Raw genomic sequence first — 18,264 nt, forward strand, 5'->3', positions numbered from 1 at the left:
GACTAAATTTTTAGCCAAAAATGTAGGGGGGTGGGGGCGCAACTATTACACGAGTAATAGTCTTGAGAGGTTAAAATCCTCTCTTTCCCATCAGCTTGCTATTGCAGAGTTGCCAGTTTGAAAATTGTTCTCGCCAACCCCAAAAGTAACACAAAAGGAGCAACAAAGTACTTTTATTGTCGAATTTTTATTTAGAAATAAATAAATAATAACCTCCCATGGAAACAGGCATTAATTTGTGTACAAAAGAGTTTGCACTTTTTTGGCCAAATGTTATGAGAAATGAGAAGTACATGAGAAATATAAAAAATGAATGATTTTTTTTAGCCAAAAAATGGGGGTCAACTTTTACACAAGATTGACTATTACTCCAGTACATACAGTATATGTACATATTTAGTCCTCAGGGGCTGTATGTAATGTTCTTAAAAACATCATTTAATTTGGATTGAATTAGAATCCTGTCACTGTTTTTCAAGAGTTCTTTTTAAAGTATGGTAAATCTTGTCCACTGACAAAGGTTAACATAGCTCTTTTATACAATACATGCAATTATAGCATTTGCTGCAATTATCCTCACAACAATGCAATGTTACAGCTGATTCACTGGCTCAGTATGATTTTTCCTCTTACATATGAAACAGGACACAATGAAGGAGCATTATCAAGATCTGAAGTAATTTCATACTGATTAGAAGTCATTAGCCTGCTACACTTAGTTCAAGTTCTTGAAGAATACACGGTTTTTCTGTTTGATGTAAAGGTCATTTCCACACTGCACTGTAAATTATAAAATCTAAAAGCCTCTGATGAAATGACATTTAACCTTCCAAAACAGCCACTGAGTAGAATGGCAACATATCTAGATAACGTGAATTTTACTCTGCTTTGTTAATCAATGAAGAGTTCAATTAAATCACTTGCAAAACTTGCTTAATCACATTTTAGACACCTAGAATTTTTCCTCGAATTATTCTTTTGTAAAAGTATATCAACCACATGTTTTTGTGAATAAAAAAAGAAAAAGCTGGAAAAACCCAGCAGATCTGGCACCATCTGTAGAGAGAGAAACAGAGTTAGCGTTTTGAGTCCAATATGACTCATCTTCAAAATTGGCTCTTCAAAATGTTAACATACGAATTCAGAGAAGGCCACTTGAGCCTGCTCCACCATTCAATAAGGCCATGGCTGATTTGACTGTAACCTCATATTGCCTGTCAAACTAAAATATTTTGGACTCTGGAAGTACAAAATGTTTTAGTTTGACAGGCAATATGATCGGTGCAGGCTTGGAGGGCTGAAGGGCCTGTTCCTGTGCTGTACTTTTCTTTGTTCTCAACCTCACAGTCCTGCCTACCCCCGATAACCTTTCATCCTCTTGTTAATCAAGAATCTATCAAAAATACTCAAAGACTCTGCTTCCACCGTTTTTTGAGGAAGAGAGTTCCAAAGACTCACAACACTTAGAGAAAATATTTCTCCTCATCTCTGTCTTAAATGAATGACCCCTTATTTTTAAACAGTAACTCATTCTAGATTCTCTCTCCCCACAGATGCCGCAAGACTTGAATTTTTCCAGCATTTTCTGTTTCTATTTCAGATTTCCAGCACCTGCAGGATTTTGCTTTTAGTTAACATGTCTTCACACCTGCTATTTGCTATAATCTCCTGCATATCAAGCTGTAATTCTACTATACGATTACTTCAATACAAGTAAATGAGGAAAATATTGCGGTTGGTTGCAGCAATTCAATACATATATTTACTATCAGGAGCACAACTGTGCCAGATCTGGAAGGGAAAATATGTCACAAGAACTTCATTGATGAACTTTAATGAACAGAGAAAGTGTATTTGGCCAATTTGTGTTGATTGAATGGAACCAAATCTAATCGCCACCTTCTTTCCATATACCTCAATTTATGTTCTCTATAGGAACATACCTTGTTACCTCTAGCATTTACTTGGATCATCAGGTAGCACTTTTGTCTCATAGTTAGAAGTTCAAGCCCCAATCTAGGAAAGCACATTATTTAAGCTGATATACTATTGATGAGGGTAATGCTGTTGATGAGGTGTACACGGACTTCCAAAAGGCACTTGATACAGTGACGCACAACAGACTTGTGAGCAAAGTTAGAACTTATGGAATAAAAGGGACAATAGCAACATGGATATGAAATTGGCTGAGTGACAGCAAACAGTAGTGGTAAATACTGCTTTTTCCGATTGGAGGAAGGTTTATAATGGAGTTCCCCAGGACCCAGTGTTGGGACCCTTGCTCTTCCTGATATATATTAATGACCTAGAGCTTGGTATACTGGGCATAATTTCAAAATTTGCAGACATTATCTTGAACTGCGAAGAAGACAGTGTAGAACTTCTCAAAAGGGCATAAACAAATTGGCTGAATGGGCAGACAAATGGCAGATGAAATCCAATGCAGAGTAATGTGAAGTGATTCACTTTGGGAAGTAGAAAGAATGCGGAGAGACAATATAAAATAAAGGGTACAATTCTAAAAAGGAGTGAGGATGCAGAGGAACATGGGTGTATATGTGCATAAATTGCTGAAGGTGACAGGGCAAGTTGAGAGAGTGGTTAGTAAAGCATTTGGCATCCTAGACTTTATCAATAGGGGCATAGAGTACAAAAGCAAGGAGCTTATGTTAAACTTGAATAAGACACTGGTTCAGCCTCAACTGGAGTACAGCATCCAGTTCTAGCTGCCATACTTTAAGAAGGATGTGAAGACATTAGAGAGGGTGAAGAAAAGACTTCATGAGAATGGTTCCAAGGATGATTAATTATTAATTAATCTTCAATTACGTAGATTGGAGAAGTTGGGACTCTGTTCCTTGGAGAAGAGAAAGTTGAGAGGAGATTTGATAAAGGTATTCAAAATCACTAGGGGTCTGGACAGAATAGATAGGTGTTTCCATTGGTGGAAAGGTCAGGAACCAGAGGGCAGAAGTTGAGTTCCAAGAAGAATGGTGACATTAGGGAAAACTTCTTCACGCAGCAAGTGGTTAGGATCTGGAATGCACTGCTGGAGAGTGTGGTGAAGACAAGTTCAATTTAGGCACTGAAGAGGGAATTGGATTATAATCTAAAAAGGAAGAATGTGAAGGGCTATGGGGAGAAGGTGGGAAGTGGTGTTATATGAATTACTCCTTCAAAGAGTCAGCAGGCACACAATGAGCCAAATGACCTAATTCTCTGCTGTAACCCTTCTATAATTATATTAAATGCTACATGAATAAAAAAGTAAGATGGCTTATGGTCTGGCAGCTATTTACCCAGCTCCTTTCCTCTACAGCTCTATCCTTGGTCAACTAATGCAACCTTTGCCCTTTCTCTCCCAATTTTGTCTCTTCTGCTGCTTAAACTCCCCTGGCTCCAAAAGTGGGTGCATTTTAGCTCAAACTAGAAGGTTAAGCTACCAGTTTAAACATACCTGCACAAAGCCTGCCTCCCATATCCTAACCATGCTTGTGCTTCGTCTTTATTGTGCTCTTTTCAAAACAGCTGTGAACAAGTGTGCTGCATTCTGTCTACGCAACAAAACTGACAAGTCAATGGCGAGCAACAAAGGGTAGCAACTGGCAGCTTCAAGAGTACAGCTACTGCTGAATGAGGAGTTGGCATCATTATAGGTCACAAACTAGTTGTTAGGGGTATCAAAGTCAGAAAATGCAAGATGGAATCTGCAGAGAAAATACGATGCTGGTGAGCACAGTATAAAATAAGCCATAAGTAGCCTTTTGACTCTGAGCTGAATTTTCCAGTGGGTGGCGGAACCCGAACTTTGGGTCCACGACAGTTCCCAAGTCCACCATGTTGTCAATGCTGGTGCTCCCTTCTGGAAGGCAGAATCCTAATTGGCTACCTCCACCCTTGTTGTACTATTAAGGACAATAGGTGAGTTTCCAAGGCAGAAGACCCAGTCCAAAGGCCTGCAAGTATGTGAACATTCATCAAGCAGAGGCAACTAGCCTGGCTTGGGCACGTTCACAGGATGGAAGATGGATACAATCCCAAGGGTATTCTGTATGGGGAGGTAGGTGAAGCCAGAAGACCAGTAGGATCAGACCAAAGCTCCAATTCAAGGATGCTTGCAAGTGTGACATGAAGGTCCTAAACATTGGGAGACACTCGTCAACAACAAAGGGAAATGCCAACATTGTCATGGTGGTGCACGCTGGCCAACAATGGCTGCTTCATCATGACAACAGGTGTCAATGCTGAAAATAGCACTCCACAATGATACCTGATAATCACCTCATATGTGGCACTTGTGGCAGAACCTGCCTCTCAGATTGGTCTCTTCAACCATCAGCAAAAGTGCACCATGTGAAACTATCCCATGACAAATGGATTGACTGCATGTCTATCATTTCACATAGACGGAAGATACTGACAGGTGAAAATTCTCAACTCGCTGCTATAAAGCTGAAAGGGAATGGCTTCACCAGGCATTTCTGTCATTAAGCATTATCCTGCTGCTCATACTTACATGAAACTAAAGCACTATATAACAATTTTTTAGCACTCTCACAGGCTTAAAATCAACAAGCAAGTGCCAGTAAAAAAAACACCTTTTCAACATGCTCACTGATTTCAAAACTAACCTAGGATGTACCAGAAATTCTGGGATACTTTATAACTATGCATCTGCCCTCTATTGAATCACCTTTGATATTTGCATTTCACGTCAATCATGTGGGGAAACATTTGAGAACACCCCTAATATCATAACATTCCAATTACATTTGAAGTTTGATCACCACTATTTCTCCGAAATCATAAATATGGTTAGCATATGCTAATGTCCACTTAGGTCCTTATAGCTTCAAAAGTCACTAAAATAATATTTATTTCAGTTTTAACACCAACAGACAAAGACCGTAGTTTACAAACTGAGCCTGTGATCTCCAAGTAATTCTTAGAGAACCTACAAAGTCAAAACAAGTGGATATGGAGGAGTACAAGTTAACTGGTTGCAAAGTGAAATGAAACATTAAGCATTGAAACAGGGTAGAGCTATGCCTCAGACAGATCATCTGAGATTCTACCAAAGGTCAAAAGAAGGTTCTGGCAAGCAGAAACATGTACCATGAAAGTGCTGGCCAATTCTGAGAAGTGTTTATTAGACTCTTCAAATATTAGGCAAACCATTGCCCCTCACATCATATTTCCAGCTTATAAATATAACTTAAAATTGTGTTGTTATGTTGGCGGGTAATGGCAGGTGAAGTAATTCTTGGTCCTGACTGTGGGGAGAAAATTAGTCAGTATTCCGTGATTGATTCTCAAGCCAATTTGAACTCTTGGCTCCACTGCTTGCAACTCACTCACTTTTCAGTAGATTATGTCACTACATGACTTTAACAGCAAGATTTGGTCTGACAGTTTGGGAGCAAGAAAACTGCTAACATTTGGTGATTGAAGAATGCCAACTCGACTACATTTCCTTACATCCTAAACCCTGTAAGGACCACATTCCATTCTCCCAGTTCCTCCATCTCCATCGCATCTATTTTGATTATGCAACCTTCCACTGCAGCACTTGAGAAGTCTTCTTTTTTCCTCAACCGAGGATTCCCCCCACCATGTTTTCTGCACTTCTGCTCTCATCCCTTCCCCTCTCTCCCAGAACCAAAATAGGATCCCCTTGTTCTCATCTTTCATCCCACCAGCCTCCGTGATCAATGGATCATTTTCTGCCATTTCTGCCACCTCCAGCATGATGCCACTATCAAGCACATCTTCCCCTCCCCTTTCAGCATTCCGAAGGGACTATTCTCTCCCTGATACCCTGTTTACTCCATAATCGCCCCCAACATCCTGTCTCCATCCCACAGCACCTTTCCATGCAAACATAAGAAATGTAACACCTCCCTTTTATAATCTCTCTCCTCAGCATCCAAGGCCCCAAACACTCTTTCTAGGTGAGGCAGCAATTTAGGAGAACTTCTTTCAATTTACTCTACTGTACAAGCTACTCACAATGTGGTATCCTCTACATTAGCGAAACCAAATGCAGAATAGGCGAACCCTTTGCGGGACATCTTCAATCAGTCCGCATGCATAACCCCCAAGCTTCTGGTGGCATATCATTTAATTCTTCACTTTGCTTTTACACTGACATCTCTGCCCTTGGCCTGTGCATTGTTCCAGTGAGGCACAATGTAAGCTTGAGGAACATCAACTCATTTTTGATCAGGCATTTTATAGCCTTCCAGGCTCAACACTGAGTTCAACAAATTTCAGACTATAAGGTCTGTCCCCACCATTTTGTTTCCTTTGCATGTTTCAGTTTTTCTCTGTTTGCTTTCATGTTTGCATACCTGCTTTAAGCACATCTTTTGTTTCTTTTCCTGCCCTATCACATTCCCTTTGGCACTGTAAGACTAACTCGTCTGTCATTCAATCTCCCCTGTCTTCCATGTTACCACAGGCCTTTCTTTCATCTTCATCCCAGCCACCCCCTGTTCAAAACCTATTAGATCTTTATCTTCTTCCAGTTCCAATGAAAGGCCAATCTGAAACATTAGCTCTGTTTCTCTCCTCACAAATGCTGCCTGACCTGCTGAGTATTACCAGCATTTTCTATTTCTATTTGCATCATTTTTATGCTAGGTCTTCTGATGACAAAGCAGCTTATTGGTCTGAGATAGTGGATCATGGGTAATGGTGAAAAGCGTGTGCACAAAAGAATATGTCCCTTTTTCATGCATCGGTGTTATTTCTGAGGGCTAGTGACTTACTTAACTGGCAGAAACATCTCTTTAAAATTTGTACCATGCACATGCATCCATCTGAACCAACTGGATGGGAAATAACCATCTTATGAGCTTTTGCACAATTTAACTTTCTTCTGATTTAACTCCTGTCCTCTTATCATTCAGGGATCGTACCTTGTTTCTAGCCAAAATGTTCAAACCGAGGTCAGGAGCCTACACAATATGGAAGGAGTGTTAAACAAGAATCTTACCACTCATTTAGATTTCACATCCAACTACCAGTTACTAGCATTAATGAATTAGGCATTAAGGATTACTTCTCTTTACACAAAGATAGTGCTGATGAGCTAAAACATCAAATCACAAAAGATTAATAGATTTGAGTAATGCTTTTATTAACACAGATGTGGCTGAACATTTTAGTTTCACCTTACAGAACCACTTACCATAAATATGTCAAGTGTTTAATGAGGCTGGTAAAATAAGCAAAGAATTAACAGCCCGCTGCCTTTTTTCAAGTCAAAGCTCGCTTTCATAATAAAGTATTTTTTTTACATTGGTGAGTTCAACAGAGTAAGGATAGTTAACTGTGATGCCAATTATGAAATGGTAACAGATCATGGCAGGTAGGAAAACATTTCCAAAAGTAACTTGACTGCAACTAGGTGGAAAAATGTAGCTAATAAACAATGCTATCGTTACTGGTAAATTAATATCTAACCTGGCTGTTTGTGGAAATGATTTCACTGTACAAAAGATGTTTTCAACACAACAAAAAGCCATTCAGTCCTTCGTTTTCTAGAAAAATACAAAACTGTTCCCACTGTTTAGTGACACCCCCATAGCTTCCTATTTTCTTGGTTTTAAATGTTTCTCCTATTTCTCTAAAAGCAATTTTCTGCCTCAATCATTTCCTGTATCAAAACATTCCAAGGTAGAACAATCCTCTGTGTAAAAAATGTCTCCCAACCTATTGCCTCACTCTTAAATTTCTCATCGCTTACTCCCCAAATGGGAGGAAATAACTTTTCCTGATTGACTATCGAAATTTTCCATAATGTTAAAAGCCTCTGTTAAATCTCCTTTTAAACCTTTTAAAATTGCTTTCCCTTTTTCTTAAAAAGCGGGAAGGTAATCTGCAGGTTGATTATCTAGCTGTAAAGTATGCACAATGTACCCTGTATCTTTTGTAACCATTATTGCAACTGCAATTTTTATAAATTCAAGTGAATGAAGACTTTTTAAAAAAACTCTCAAAACTACCAGTATAACTGGAACTACAGTATCTTTCACTGAAACCTATCATGATGATTACTCCATCTTTCTGTTGATGCAGATGTTCACGCTGAATGTTTACATCTGGTTGAATTTCACAGCAAAGATCAGTGCTGAGACCTCAGTTATTTACTATCTCAATTAATGACTTAGACAAAGAGACTGAGAGTAATGTGTCCAAATTTGCTGACGATACAAAGCTAGGTGAGAATGTAAGCTGTGAGGACAGGGAAAGGCTACAAAGAGATATAGACTGGCTGAGTGAGTGGGCAACAAAATATAATATTGGAAAGTGACAGGCTATTCACTTCGGTAGTAAGAACAGAAAAGCAAAATATTTTTTAAAAGGCTTGTAGCTTCTAAATGTTAATGTTCAGAAAAAATTGGGTATACTCGTACAAGGAACACAAAAAATTAGCATGCAGGTACAACTAGTAATAAAGAAGGCAAATGGCATGTTGACCTTTATTGCAAGGTCATTGGAGTTCAAGAATAAGAAGTCTTGCTACAATTGTACAAGGCTTTGATGAAACCTCATCAAGTACTATGCACAGATTTGGTCTCCTTATCTAATGAAGGATATACCTGCCTTGGGGGCGGTATAACAAAGGTTCATTAGCTTGATTCCAGAGATGGGAGGATTGTCCTATACTGAAAGGCTAAGTAAATTAGGCTTACACTCTCTGATGTTTAGAAGAATGACAGGTGATGTCAGTGAAACATGCAGGATTCTGAAGGAGCCTCACAGAGTAGACAGAGAGCGGTTGTTACCCCTGGCTGGGAACCTAGAATATTGGGGCAGTGACAAAGTAAGCGTTCAATCGTTTAGGGCTGAGATGACTTTTTCTTTCATTCAAAGGCTTATAAAAATTTTTGGAATTCTCTACCCCAGAAGATTGTGGATGTTCCATGACTGAGGATATTGAAGACTGAGGTAAACAGGTTTTTGATCTCTCAGGGAATCAATGGATATTGGGATTGGGCAGGAGAGTGGAGTTGAGACTGAAGATCTGACATGATCGCATTAAATGGAGGAGCAGGCTTGAGGGGCATAGGATATACTCCTATTTCTTATGTTCTTAATAAAAATGTTTAATGTTAAAACTTTGCAATAAAATAACTCTAAAGTCAACAAGCTAAAGACCATTTTAGAAAGGCATCATTATACTACTAGTACAATTGATGCGACAAATGAGTAAAAATAATTTATGATGACACAGAAGTTTAAAAATGTAATATACATAAGCATGTTTTAAAAATTCTTGATATATACAACTTGCATGATTTATTTAATGAACACTGGTATCATTCAAAATCTGTTACTTGAAATGCTGAGATGCCAACTTCCTACTTCAATACCAGATTTAGGCATTTACCTGTGTCTCCATTCCCTGCTCAAGCAACCGTTTGGCTTGATTCTCTACTTCAAGTCGGGCTCTTGAAATAAAAAGAAGATCATTTTCTATGACTTCAATCCCCGAAAGATCAATTCCTTGTGAAAGATAATCTGTAAAACAAAAGGCAGCAGTCATTATTTTCAGTGAATCCTATTTAAATATTGAGCATTTTTCAATACTTTGCAATATTTATTTCACAAATGAGATATATAAAATTTCCTTGATAATTTAATCAACAATGGGGAAATAATTGCTCCAATAAATATATCTAGTTATGATGTTGTTACACATAGAAATCAAAGTAATTTCTCCACTAATACATTTACTTCCATTCTCTAAGAATCATCAGTATGATATTTCCATTCTGTGTATCAGTTAACCTTATGGGCGGCATTCCTCAATTTACATACTTTGGCATTGCAGGTCCACCATAGAATTAACTCCCTCCATTCAACTTTCAAACAAAATTTAAGACAATGCTCTGTGTGTACAGGGTTCAATAAAAATAGTTCATATATTCATCTGACCAGTGTGATGGGTAGTTCTTTCAATAAAAGATAATTACACATCTTTCAGGAAATTTAAATTATACCCATTCTGAACTAAAGGACATCGGCTCAAAGTTCTGGGTTAAAGACACATTAATTGTAGGTCAGATTTATCAATAAATCAGTCATCATTTTGCTTTTAGTAAGCACTTATTTTCTTTTCTCTTTCTTTCCTGACTGAAATATTTCATTAATTAGAATGATTTACATTTTCTATCAACAAAACGTGGGTGATAAAGAGTGTTGTGTTCTTTGTAAAAATAAAGAACTCACAATAGATTAGGAAGATAAAAGCAAAATACTACAGATGCTGGAACTCTGAAATAAAAACAGAAAACACTGGAAAAACTCAGGAGGTCTGGCAGCATCTGTAGAGAGAGAAACAGAGTTAATGTTTTGAATCCGTATGACTCTTCTTCAGAGCTAAGGGAAGACCCTGTTTGTGTGTGTTGTTTGCAGCTGAACATTTTCTGAAATTTATGAAATATTTTTAATTCAAACACCAACTAAAGCTGCAACAGATGCACAATCAGTTGTCTGTATTTTTTTCTTCCATATCCACAGAAACAAATGTGTACTTCATTTAAAAAAAAACAATAACTTTTACCCAAATTAAGCTCTCTAATTTTTCCTTAAGGTTTTCTTCAAACAATTTTCTAAAACAACTAAAATAAAAGTTGCTAAATGCTCAGGGAGGCATTTTATCATTTGTTTAGCTTAGTTGCTTCCCCGCAGCCTATCCCAGATAACAGTGAGCATTTTAGACAAAAATATTCAATTCAGACCCAACATTTTGGGAAGAGGCTACCATCTTCAAGTCAAGTGTAGTCTGTAGTTTGAGATGTCAGTAGCAAACAGTTCAATTGATAAATCTAATCAATTATTGTGAAATATGTTTTTTTAAACCTTACTTTTGACATTATACATTTCAGTTACTGAGAAAAAAAGGCACTACAAACCGCTTAGCTACCACTATTTTAACCCTTCCCATCTAGTCTTACAGGCTAAGTTGAACAATGTTGTGTTCAGCTCCAAATTGGACTTCAGACCTATATTATCTCCAGCACTGCTTACATCAACCTCCACATTTTCCATCTCAGTCCCTCCAATGCTGAAACCCTTATTCTTGCCTTAGCCACCTCCAGATCCGACTACTCTAATGGCCTCCTACATGACCTCCCTAAACTCCAATGCGTTAAAGGTTCTACTGCACACACCAAACCCACATACCCATTTACCCTAACCCTAATCCTCATACCTCAGTACCAAGTTTAAAATCTTCAACCTCATCTTTAAACCCATCTTGGCCTATCTCGCCAGTCTCAACACCCTCCTCTCACTATATGCCCCCGACCCACCCCACCCCACCCAACCCCAACTGCTGCAATCCTATGATTCTAGCATTTTAAGCATTCTCCCTAGCTCCTCTCACTGCCATATCATTGGCTGCAGAGGCTTGAGGAATTCTCTCCAAGAATAGCTCCACCTTTCTATTCTCTTTTAAAAATACTCAAAACACATCTTGAACTGAACTGTGGCTATTTTCAATATATAATGACTTATGCTCTGTGCAAGGCAATGTTCCACGGTTAAATAACGTATGGTTACTATTTCAAGTGTAACCTGTAGTTTGTGATATCAGCAACAAACTGTCTTGATCCTTAATTCACTGTTGATTTATTTTTAATTAATTCAGTTTTCAGTACGTCTGAAACATTTTCTCAATAATTTCAGTCCAAGCATATCATTTGCTATCTTTTACACACTCTGCTAATGACTCCAGTGCATGTTGCTCTATTCCAGACTCAATTCTACATCATCATTCGTATTTGCCTTAATATTGAGTTTAATAGCTTTGAATCTGAACAACCACTCCCACTTTCTCCCAGACAACAGATGCTGATAATGGAGTATGTCTGACCAGAGACACTCGGAATGGAAGATGTGTGGGTTGTTGCTTGGGGTAGGCATGCCCTTTTGGTAGCTGCCTTTCTTCCTCCACATTCACAGGGCATGACAACCCTATCCACATTGCCAGATTCATCAGTTTCCTTCACAGCTGTCATTCTGCTGTACATTTATTCTGGACCGTCTTTTGTTTCTACAGTAATATCCCATAATGGGATTTTGCACCATCATCATTTTACCATTTAATCACTCCTGCCCTCACCATATCACAGATAATTCTCCTTTGTGCTTTCCCTCCATCCCTTTTCCTTTGCTCTGTAATTGTTTAAAAGCTGTTCTTCTCCAAGATCTTTGAGTTCTGATGAAAACTCATTGACCTGAAACATTAACACCGTTTCTCTCCCGACAGATGCTAACCAACCTGTTAAGTGTTTCCAGAATTTTCTGTTTTTACTTCACATGAATTAAGTTTATCCATTCCCTTATATTTTTTTAAATTTATATATACTTATATTATGGCTCAAGCGCCAAATAAAATGGCATTGCTGAAATGTGCCTCCTTATCAGGAAATACTGAACAGACTGAGGCTTTTTACACTTAGAAAGAGAAGAGGGCTGACCTGATAGAGGTCTTTAAAATTATGAAAGGGTTTGAAAGACTAGACTTAAAGATGTTTCCACTTGTGGGGGACAGAGCTTTGGTCATATATATAAGATAATCACTAACATATCCAATAGGAAATTCAAGAGAAACTTCCTTACTCTCAAGAAGGATGTGACTAAGGGACAGGTAGATAAACATAAGGGAGAAAGGAAAATAAGGATTTGTTGATGGGGTTAGATGTAAAGAGGTGGGAGGTGGTTCATGTGGAGAATTAACACCGGCATCGACCTGTTGGGTCTCTTTCTTTACTGTAAATACTTTGTAAAAGGCATATAACCGCAACAGTTTTCTGCAATGAATTTCATCTGCCTTGAGTCAGTCCAGTCCATCAACCAGTCTGTAAGCCATTCATAGTTAATAATGTCGTCAGGTCCAGGCTTCATCCTTTTAAGAGCTATTCTGTTAAACATGGCCATCTAATTTTTGCAGGGCAACAAAGTTTGACGTAATACTGCTTCAGTACAGGTCAAATATAAATCAATTAATCAATTGCTGTGTTTAAACCTGAACAGTCTAATGAGCAATTTTACGGCACTTTCTTAAAAATGGCAGGCTAATTTCTGGAAATACAACTCAAATTTATCTAAAAAGTAATTAATCTTAATCTTTCACAGAATAACTAGAATCATTTTTTTCTCATTTATCTTAAAAGTCCTTTAGAAGTAATTTTTTTTCTATGTTTATTGTGCTTTATACATACCATATGACATTCAAATTTAAGATCAGTGACTTACAGTGTGTATTATTAATGCTCTTGAGTGTTACCAATTATAAACATTTTCATTTCATACTATCAGACAAAAAATTTTTACTCATGGTTTCACCTGGTCATGGACAAGAAGAAATAATTACCTTCAGTTACCAAATACAGTGTACGCAGACCTCCTATCATGAGATGTGACAAATGTACAAAATATTTTCAGTGTAACTAGGCAACTAGACTAAATTATTGATGAAATGGCCATCAGCAAAATAATTACCATCTCCCAGGCAGGATATATAATTTTGTTGTAAAGATGTAACTGTGAAAAGAATGTGAGCTACACTTGGTCACAATATTTAATTAGCTTAAAAAGAATTTAATTTCAAGAGGAAGTCAATAAAATTTTAGTTACTGATTTATTTTTGAAAGACTTGCCATCAATGCAGCTAATATTTTTTTCTCTAGGTCAATTGGACCCCAAATGTATTTGTTTTTTTAAACAATTTCTCAGTTACCAAATCAAATGTTTATTGAACTTGGGGAGAAAAAACACACCCCTTTGCACAACAAATTGGACAAATCCATTATGGTTAGCAAATCAAAACAAATGCATACACTGCAATTCTCTGCAGTAAAGAGAGGCAATGAGTCAACCTGTCATTCGATGAATGCCGCCCACAATTACTTCATGCTGCCTTACCACTCCAAACGGGCTAAATCCAAATGTAATCTCCAGAGACAGAAGGCTGCAGCATGCTACTTTCACTAGACATTTTCAGAAGCTTATTGATTTCTTAGTTTAGGGAAGCGTCAACAATCTACTGTTATAGGCTCACAAGCTCATCAATTTCATTTGCTAAAATAACGTCAGCAGAAGCAGGTTTTGTTTAAAGGATCAGCTTCCGAAACAGTTCTTATGATACTCTTCATACTGTACTCCGCTAACAAAAGGATCATTTGTAAATGACTCGCATACAGAATGTATCTGGTCTTCAGCTAAGGTAAGTCTCCTTTATTTGGCTATGGCATCTAGTAGCTAAGGAGGCACAATTTTCAAATGCTAACACTTGAACTGGTTTGTATGAAATGGTTAATGTTTCTGCCAAACATGTCAGTCATAAAATACTGAAAAAAAATTCTTATAATTTTACTCTTCATTATATAAATGAGGTCTAAGTAGTAAATTGAAAAGGACACTGATCATTTTATTAACATTATGGATAAAAGTAACATTCCCAAATACAAGTGCAATCAAACAATGTTTTCTAATAACAGAGCAGTATGCCTGCAAAGCAACTGCAATGAGCTTTGGAAACAAAGTGAAGGAACTATGATTGACTACTGTCAATTTGAACTGCTCTTTAAATGGCCAGACATTAAAGCAACACTTAGTCTTTTGAGAATACATTTTACATATTGCATGGATGATTTCCATTCAAGAATATTTCTATTTCCTCTGCTTCAATTTTACTTGGATACATTATCTATATCATCTTTACAGAAATGAGTAGAGTTCAGGATTAACTACAAATCTACCCTCACTAGATCTGCCACATTGATTTTGTCCATTATACAAAGGAAATTAGCAATTCTGGTCCATGCAGTCAATGTTAAAATTTTATCATCTGACATGACTATAGGTTTCTATTTCATTGTATTCTTCATATTCTTGCAACATTAAGTTTACTGAATTATCTTTGACAAGTAATTTACAAAAAATACTCAACATCACAAATTATTTTTAAACTCATCTTCTAATTTGCATGAATTGTGGTGCCATATAAAATATTAAATCATTTACATTTACAAAAATACTTCTACTGACAAACTTGCTGGTATTCATAACACAATTCTACTGTTTTATACTTTGCTGATCATAGTTTCACTAAGATTATAAATTATTATACTTCTGCTAGAAATGTATGTTTTATTTATAGAACATACCACTTTATTCCTGCATTTCCACCCTCCTAACTTACCTCATTATATCCACAGTATCTTCCTCAGTCAGGAGGATAGTATTCTACTAATGTTCAGATCTTGCAACATATTCATGTATCTCCTCAAATAACATGCTTGTAGACACACTTGAGTGACGAGGTTTCCTCTACAGCTAGTTTGCTTTCCTTTGCTAGGACACTTGGCCAAAACTGGCAAACCAGTTTCTTGAAGAGTTCAGTGAAAATCAAGATTCAAATTCTTTGAACTGCTGTTTACTAGTTAGAGAGTCTAAACATACTGGTGTTACAGCTATCTAGTCACAGGATAACATACAGGTCCAACACAACCATACCGAATGGAAATTAAAAGATTTTTTTCTGGTATTAAACATAGCACAATCCTTACAACCTGTTAAAACAATTCACAAACTTAGCTTTTTAAAATTTCAACTGTTTTCAAAATAAGATAGTCAACATGCAAATAAGTCATCTAGGAATGGATCATTTATTTTAGTGTGGGTTGAATAATCTCTAGTCTGAAAATGTAAACAAGAAATTTTAACTGGCAACCTTAGCTGCATCAGATACACAGAACATTATTTGACCAAGTTTGTTCTTTCTCATTTTTGTAGGAAATTCAAAAATTAAACTACGCAGAAGGACACAAAACTTATGAATACATCTAATGACGGCAGCAAAAATTCAAAAACCCCATCACTGATGCCATGCATCACCAACTGAAGAGGGTTGCAAAAATGGTCGAGATTATTTGAAATGATATGGAACATTCTGATATTATAAAGAAAACTAATACAATTTGAAAGCATCTAGTTTGACCTTGAAAAGGCATCAAGAATATCAGATATTTTTATGCTCCTCACTGCCATTTTATTGAATGTTATGGGAAACCCCTTGAGGAGATATTAAAAAGAAACTGGAACCATAAAAGAAACAAAGACAGAATCTGGAAAATAGCAACTCGAACAGCTTATTTAGTTTTCTGTAGCCCAGTCTAGGTTTTATACTACGTAAAACTAATTTTGCATTCTAATTATGCAAACAGCTTTCAAATCTCATTAGAGAGAAAGAACATTCATATTCAGCATCTAAAGAATCTCAAAGGAGTGCAACAGCTGATATCACTAGAAGTATATGGTTAGTATTTAATACATAGCATAGATTGGAACTTATTAAAATTAAACATTACCGAGATTAAAAAAACTTCAAAAAGATGCTGAAATCTGGCAGAAATAGAAATGGCGCACAACATCTGTGGTGAAAGCCCAGCTTGTATTTCTTCAATGGATGAATCACCAATACGTTAACATTTATGCTATTAACTGAAAAAGTGACCAGAACAGATTTTCAAAACAGAAATTAAAGAGTCTCAACGTTAAATGGTTACAATGGATGGAATACAAATTGCTGAGCTTTAGGGTCTAAAGACAAATACCATGTTACAACAATGATGTTGTAATTTTATGACATTGCTGATCAGATTCATCAAATTGACTTGAATATGGTAGGTGCCTTAGAAGCTACAGAAAATTCTAGGAAAAAGGTAAGCCAAAAAAGGAACTATTTGTTATTAAAAATATATTGCAAAGACAATTCATTTTGAAAAATATTTTTTACATTAGTTAACTTCTGTACTGTTTTGTCTGGGTCTGTACCCAAATAATCATGAAACTTAATAAACAAACAACACCAGATATCCAACTTTACAAAACATTTTAACTCTTTCTGCAATAGCCATCTTGCAGATATCTATGCTTGGAACTTTGTTCTCTTCATACTGTTGTTAAGTGAAAATTACTCCACTGGACATAATTTGGGTCATGATTAATTTTCATCTCTTCTAAAGTAATTCCCCATCAATTTATGATGCAGATACGATACAGTTCAGGAGTTACGTGCAGAAAATTACATACACAATGTTATTTCACTTTCAATCATAAGTTGTACCTGAGGTTTACAAGGATATAGTAGTTTTGTAGATATCTAATAGGAATGCTAATTCCAGCAAGGTTTTTTAGTTCAGAGTGCATATTAGAAGGTGGTTTTCATGGATACTTCAAAAATTTCATGTTAGCTGCAGGTTATTTTTCCCTGTTGACATTACACACAGAAAGAACTTCAGTGGCCTGGAAAACTAATTTTATATGTGTAATGTCATTTTTTTTCCATTATAAGAATTCCATAGTTCAATATAATAAACCTTAAAACAAGAAATTTTTAAATGATATTTCAGCTTCTAATGTGTATGTCCCAACCTTTATTTCACTCTCTAAGATTTCTAAAAAGTGATGCATGATCAATACATTTTACTTCCTGGTTTGCTCATATGCCAGCTGTAGATTTCCAGTGTAACACTGATTCTCCCTCCTGCATAACAATATACCTCAGTAATGTGGCTCTGTTCTCTCCAACTCTCAATCTTGATGCACGAACAGCAAAGGAATGCTACTGGAAGGGAGGCTTATTCCAACCTCCCTTTTATTCTGAAAGTAACATACCTAAAAGTGATAATATATGCCAACTTCCAAACAACAACCACAAGTATTTGCACAGTGCCTTTTTAATACAATAAAATCCCCCAAGGTACTTCACTTGAACATTATCAAACAAAATGTGACACCAAGCCACTTAAGGAGATATTAAGGCCAGGTGACCAGAAGCTCATAGAGAGGCAAAAAGGTTTACAGAGGGAATTCTAGAGCTTAGGGCCTTGGCGGCTGAAAGCACAGCCATCAATGGTGGATTAATTAAAATGCTAGAGAGACAGACTTGGAGGAGTACAAGTATTGTGGAAGAGTTTTGGGGCTGGAGAAGATTAGAGGTAGGGAGGGTCAAGGCCAAGGAGAGAGATGAAAATAAAATGAACACACAGTAAGTTGAAATAGCTTACCTCCCAGAAACACTGCAGATTTTTTTTGCAGTAGAAGCGAGGCTAGAACATAAAAACACATAGTGGAGAGGGGTAAACTTAAATGACTCAGAAATCTGAAGAATGTGGATTCATTGGAAATTAGTATAAAAAGGCATGTGTGTTAACCACAAACATGGAGGAAGATAAAAATTCC

At 36.8% G+C, this 18,264-nt stretch overlaps 1 protein-coding gene across 5 annotated transcripts in view; it reads right to left on the bottom strand.

Moving 5' to 3' along the window:
• Nucleotides 1-18,264, bottom strand: part of cog5 (component of oligomeric golgi complex 5) — a 104,336-nt gene that overhangs the window by 52,104 nt on the left and 33,968 nt on the right. For 3 of the 5 annotated variants that reach the window (XM_041202368.1, XM_041202364.1, XM_041202366.1), the window contains exons 7-8: nt 18,090-18,131; nt 9,398-9,528 (exon numbers count right to left, since the gene is read on the bottom strand). In XM_041202368.1, the coding sequence (XP_041058302.1) occupies nt 9,398-9,528; nt 18,090-18,131 (173 nt within the window). The remainder of the gene's footprint in view (nt 1-9,397; nt 9,529-18,089; nt 18,132-18,264) is intronic. The other 2 variants (XM_041202365.1, XM_041202367.1) reach the window with 1 other exon arrangement.

This window comes from Carcharodon carcharias, chromosome 13 (assembly GCF_017639515.1).
Source record: "Carcharodon carcharias isolate sCarCar2 chromosome 13, sCarCar2.pri, whole genome shotgun sequence".
Classification (NCBI taxonomy): domain Eukaryota; kingdom Metazoa; phylum Chordata; class Chondrichthyes; order Lamniformes; family Lamnidae; genus Carcharodon; species Carcharodon carcharias.